Here is a 6284-nt window from a genome sequence, read left to right as displayed (position 1 = left end):
ACCATCTCTGGGCTGGTAATCTTGGGTTCTATAAGAGAGCAGGCTGAGCAAGCCAGGAGAAGCAAGCCAGTAAAGAACATCCCTCCATGGCTTCTGCATCAGCTCCTGCTTCCTGACCTGCTTGATTTCCAGTCCTGACTTCCTTGGTGATGAACAGCAGTATGGAAGTGTAAGCCGAATAAACCCTTTCCTCCTCAACTTGTTTCTTGGTCATGATGTTTGTGCAGGAATAGAAACCCTGACTAAGACGTTTGGCATCGGTGGTTTTAGTGTAGCTACGTCCCATTATAAGTGGCTGCTAGGGCTGGCATCAGGAAACATGTCAAAATAGTTTCATATTTCAAATCAGGGCTGAAATAGTTTTTATGAGCATCCTTTGAAGACAGACTGGGGAATGTTCTCTGGGGAGGTGCTCTGGGTAAGAAAGCAGGATATAAGAAACTACCAAGGCCCGGACAGTAAGAGATGGAAGCGCTGTCCTGTGGGGCACAAACTGACTTCTTAAAACTTGATATGGGCTGGCAAGATGGGGCCTTGAGTAAAGGTCCTTGCCAAGCCTGACAACCCGAGTTAGAGCCCCGGGACCCACACGGTAAGGGAGAGCCAACTTCTGCCACTTGTCCTCCAACTGCTCTGCTGTGCCATGGTCTTACTCACCCACATAAGCACAAAGACAAACTCATTTTTAAAACTTGATATGTAGTTCACATACAAAATTCACTGGCTTAAAACGCACAATTCAGTTTAGAATCCACCAAGTTTGTAGAATGCTCACCACATGGCCATCAGAATCCTGCCAACATGTCCCCGAGCAGTCACCCTGACTCTCACCCCACGACCATTAATCTCTGGTTTGCATTTAAAAACATTTAATTTTCGCCAAGCATGGTAGCATACGCCTTTAATCCCAGCACTCGGGAGGCAGAGGCAGGCGGATTTCTGAGTTCGAGGCCAGCCTGGTCTACAAAGTGAGTTCCAGGACAGCCAGGGCTATACAGAGAAACCCTGTCTCAAACAAACAAACAAACAAACACACACACACAAAAAACAAAAACCATTTAATGTTCTATTTATTGTATGTATGTATGTATGTATGTATGTATGTATGTATGTATGTATCTATCTATCTATCTATCTATCTATCTATTCATCCCTGCCCCCACATCCCTGAACAGCTGTGGAAGTTGGTTCTATCCTTGCTCCATCTATCCATCTAGTGCCCTGTCTCTGATCATCAGGTTTTATCTGCTGAGCCGAGCCAGCATGTACTTTCTTGCTCAGTAGCTTTTGTAAGCTGCATCAGGAAATGCAATCTTTTGGTGTCTGTCATGTAGCATGTTTTCAAGGTTCATCTATAGCACCATGCACTGTACCCCCTCTTATTACAAATATTGCTTTGTAGGAAAAAAGCACATTTTATTTATTCCTTTATGTGCTGATGGACATTTGGGTCACTCCAGCCATTTTACAGCCATGAATAATCTGCTGTGAACATTCATATATGTTTTTTTCTTTGAATGTGTTTTCATTTCTCTGGAAGTGGAATTAGGAATGGAATTTCTGAGTCATACGATAACTCTATGCTTAATTTTGTGAGGAAATGCCAGACAGTTTTTCCAAGTGCCGATACCATTTTACCTGTTTATCAGCAATGTATGAGGGCTCCATTTTTCTACATCTAGATGACATATATTATGGTCTGGTCATCTGGTTTGAACCAAAATGGTATAGGGAAAAGTAGAATTTCATGGTTTTTATTGTATTTTTGTAATAACTAATGATGTCAAGCATCTCTTCATGTTTCCTGGGAATTTGTTCTCTGGCTTCCAGTTCTGTGTTAATGCCTAGTAAAACAGAATTTTCTACAATCTACTTTATGGAATATTTTACTGATCTGTTCTTCACTATCCTGTCCTTTGACTCTTTCCTTAAACTGCTAGCCTTTTACAAATACAGGTAGAGGTTAGGAATCTCTGAGTATAGTGATCTGGTTTCCTGCCACTCTTTTTCTTAATATGATATATCCCAAATGCTAGTTGGCAGAAGTAGAGTAAGACAGAGAAGGAAGGTGACCTTGGGGACTGGCTACCGGAGGGAGGTATCAAATACCCTGGAGCTTGCTTTCTGCCTTTACCCTAAAGGAAACATGTCTTGTGGAGTAGGGCTTCTGAATCAGCAGACCATATTCTCAACCAAATTCCAGGTCTTTAACCTCTGCAGGCAGGAATCGTAGAATTATTCTGATCGCTATGTGTGCTCCTACAGACAGGGTCCTTGTTATACCTCTAGGGTCTTGTCCCACATAATTCTTTGACACAGAATTTGGAAATGTGGTCAGTGAGACTACAACAAAATAAAACAGTTTTAGTCTTTGTCCAACTGAAGAAAACTGATGTCAACATACACCCTACAATAGGGACATTTCTGGTCACGTGTCCAGATGTAGAGAACCACCCACTGCTTCCATCTATTGCCACCTTAACACTTACATCTAAGTGGTCCATGGTCACTTCACTAAGGGATGCACAAGATGGATGCAGCAGCTCATAGATGATGGTGTCTGCTCCCTTGCAGAACAACATGACTCGATCTTCAGGTGTCCGAACTAAAGATAAGCAAATTAAGCAAAGTGACCATGCAGGCCTGCTGTTTAATTTGTTTTGGCTCTCTGAAGAACTTCAGGAGCCTGTTTCCCATAACATTTGTTTCTGTGCTACCTTTGGAGGCTAAGAACTGGATGGAGAAATAATTCTACTGTGAGTTCAATATCCTCCACAGAAGATTCTGATGCAGAATATTATTTAGCTGTTTTTGTTTTGTTTTGTTTTGTTTTGTGAGATAGGGTCTCACAACTATCTGAGGCTGGGGCTTGGAACCTGCTGTGGAGTCCAGGCTGGGCTGAAACTCACTATCCTTTCTATTCCTCTCTGCCTTTCAACTGACAGGATTACTGGTATGTACTGCCATACCCTGTCACATTTGAATTCTTAGTCTCAAGGCCCAGACCAAGACTAGCACCAGGGATGGTTTTCTCTTAGTCTGAGTCTAAAACCAAGTTAAAGAGCAGATGTTGTGAATTTCCATTGTATGTTTCTCAATATCCTAGGGATGGGATACAACGCTATGCATAAACTCTGCATATTCTAGAGCATCTGTATAGATGCTAGTCTCATGTAGCCTGTCTTTAACCTGCTATATACTTTAGTCATCTTTAGAGTACTAATACTACCCAATATAATGAAAATGTTATATTTGTGTGTGTTTATATTAAGAATCAATCCCAGTCATAGACTCTGGGCAAATATTCTATGACTGAGTTACATCCCTGTAAGTAGCTATAGTCCTGCTTTAGAGAATAATAACAACTACAGACATTTACACATGCTCAGGACATATATAACATATGTAACTTGTGAATGCCGAGCATGTCCTTCACAACCAACCTATACACTCAGGCCACACACAACCGTTTCTTAAAATACTTTTGATCTACAGCTGGCTGAATCCAAGGGTGAAGAGGGCCATCTATATTATTTGCTCCCATCTCTTATGCCACACTCAGGATTTATGGATTCATTTTCTGTCCTTACTCAAACTTGACGGTGCTGGTAAGTCACCGGCGGAAGTACTAGAGGAAGGACATAGCACTTGCAGTAATCCCCTATTTATGCACAGGAGATAATTTAAAGGAGATGAGAGATAAAGTGTGTATGTTTGAGAGAAGTCGTGTGAGTGGGAGAAGGAATTTGTGTGTAGATGAAACAGAAAGATGTCAACATGCAAATGTATGCAAAGAACAGAAGAGAACAGACTGACTGACGTGGAGGGTGCACCCACCAATGACAGACATCCTCTTGCGCTCATTGCTGAAGTCCAAGATAGCCAGTAGGCGGTAAACTCGGATTTTCCCCATTTCGATCACTGTGATAGTCTCAGGTGTGCGGGAGCAGAACACAAAGCCAAAGTTCCTAGTAGCCGTAACCAGGGCACCTTCATCTGGTGACTGAGCCTGGTACACCAGCTCACCTGACAAGAGAGAGAAAGGCAACAGAGCCTACAGAGATGAGCAAGGAGGGTCCACCCAGAAGTAAAACCATGTTTCCAGTGGCTGACACAAAGGAGCCCAGAAGATGACATAATTCTTCAAAATGTCCTTATTTGCCTAGCTCTAAAAGGCCAGGCTATGTAGACCATGCAAATCTATTTTCATTTCCAATATCTCCAACTGATTTCACCATCTCTGGTGAGTCTGACAGCACCACAGGGTGTGTGTAGCACACACAAGCAGAGCAACTGGCTCCTCTCGAATTGCAGTGGGTAAAGATGGCTCAAGGAGCAGTGCCTGGGTCCTGCTCACATATGCTGAGTTCAGAATAACAAATCTTGGTGGAAAAAAAAGTGAGTTGAATATGTAAGGTAATAGGATAGATGATAGCTGGGCAGTGGTGGCTCACGCCTTTAGTCCCAGCACTTGGGAAGTGGAGGCAGGTGGATTTCTGAGTTTGAGGTTAGCCTGGTCTACAGAGTGAGTTCCAGGACAGCCAGGGATACACAGAGAAACCCTGTCTTGAACACCCCCCACCCCAATAGGATAGATGATTTAGTAATAATACAGAATACGTATGAGTGTGGCCCCTTTAGCGCACCCTGAGATGGTGATGACTCCCCATCCTATTAGTCTTTCTCTGCTGACTACTCAGAAGGTTTGAGTCTCTTCTCTAAGACGTTTACAACAGAGGTGCTGGATTAGTTTCTGAAGGCCATCTGCTTTTTAAAAAAGCATCACCAGAGACCTAGCTTTGCGAATAAGGTAGGGGAACATAATTTTAAGTCAGACTTGGATGAATCTGCTGAACAACAAGCACTACCCTTTCTGCTTTAGATAGCTGCTTGCTGGTATGGCAGTCCCAGTGAGGTGCGATGGGGTGGGGATTTGCAGGGCCAGGGGACAGGAGATTTGGAATCTTATCTATCTCTGTCCTTCTCACTATAAGATTTCAGTAACTGGATCTCTTTTTAGTTTTAGCTTCCTCAGTAGAACTGGGGTCATCTTCCCCCATCTGTCTCAGATGATGCTGTAAGGAAGGATTATGGATGATAAACACAGAAGCGATTGTAAAACTGTGAAGTGATGCCCAAACACAGTGTTACTGGGAATGGTAACTGTATTGACTCGAGAGAATATGATTCATTTGGAAGCCTAAAGACTTGTTTGTAAGAATTCTTAGGGCTGGAGAGATGGCTTAGCAGCTAAAAGCATGCATGGGCTGTTCTTCCAGAGGAGCCTGGTTCAATTCCCAGCACCCACTTAGTGACTCACAATCACCTGAACCTCCAGTTTCAGGGGACTGATGTCGTCTTCTGACCTCTATGAGCCAGGCATATATATGGCACACAGACACACATGCAGGCAAAACATGCATACACTTAAAAATAATACTAACAAAATTTAAAAACATTAAAAACTTAATAATGAATAAACAGTCATTTTTCATTAATTATTATAAAAAATAGTTTGGGTGAATTTATGGATGACTTTGCCATATTTGGTTACTAAAGAAACTAAGACGTGAGGTGTCACTTACATTGCAAGGGATAAGAAGAGAACTCAACTCAGCCCTCAGGAAGCCTTGTCAAAGGCAATAGGCCTGATCAGATGGATCCGTGATCAGTGACTCATTCTTTCCCTAAACCAATAGGTCATTTTCCCCTTGCTGCTTGCAGTATTCAGCACTCCACAGTGGGGCAGTGCTCCCTTGTTAGAAAGTCCTCTCCTAGATCAGACTGTTCAAATCCTCTCGCCCACTTTCACCCAGCCTGACGTGGGAACATGGTGTCCAGTCATGAGGCCCCTGCTCACCTTCCACCTTCTCCTCTGACATCACCGTGTGGCACAGCGAGAGACAGAGGAAGAACAGGTAGACCAGCGGGTCTTCACTCTTCACCGCTTCCACCAAGGTCTTGTCATAGAAGGAAAACTTAGGGTCAGCCAGGTGGTTGTAAGAGAAGTCCACCTTGTCTTTCTGGAACATAAATCCCGGAACAAGGCTCTCAGCCACAGGTGCACATTTTCTAGACTGTCACACTGGGGTTGCTTCTGGAATGTGACAAGATCTATAAGGAAATGAGAAGGGGAGAGGAAGCGAGAAGGTGCAAGCGCCACTGGATTCTGGCACGCAGAGTTGGGCTGTTTATTGACCTGCACCAGGGAAGAAACCTCCTTCCTGAGGGAAGTGTGGCTTGGCGGACCCCTTGCTCACTCACACTCCTGACACAGAAAATAA

General features: G+C 43.4%; 1 protein-coding gene across 12 annotated transcripts in view; it reads right to left on the bottom strand.

The window, feature by feature from the left end:
* Atp8b5 (ATPase, class I, type 8B, member 5) overlaps positions 1-6284 on the bottom strand; it is a 107110-nt gene that overhangs the window by 14262 nt on the left and 86564 nt on the right. For 11 of the 12 annotated variants that reach the window (XR_003954967.1, XM_006537995.4, XM_006537997.4 and 8 more), the window contains 3 exons: positions 5861-6023; positions 3838-4026; positions 2490-2605 (listed from right to left, as the gene is read on the bottom strand). Coding sequence is in view for 11 of the 12 variants with exons in the window: in XM_006537995.4 (XP_006538058.1) it covers positions 2490-2605; positions 3838-4026; positions 5861-6023 (468 nt within the window). In the remaining variant the exon portion in view is untranslated. The remainder of the gene's footprint in view (positions 1-2489; positions 2606-3837; positions 4027-5860; positions 6024-6284) is intronic. The other variant, XM_006537998.4, reaches the window with a different exon arrangement.

Source organism: Mus musculus, chromosome 4 (assembly GCF_000001635.26).
Source record: "Mus musculus strain C57BL/6J chromosome 4, GRCm38.p6 C57BL/6J".
In the NCBI taxonomy this organism is placed as follows: domain Eukaryota; kingdom Metazoa; phylum Chordata; class Mammalia; order Rodentia; family Muridae; genus Mus; species Mus musculus.
The sequence above is the reverse complement of the archived record's forward strand: the minus strand, read 5'-3'. Positions and strand labels throughout refer to the sequence as shown.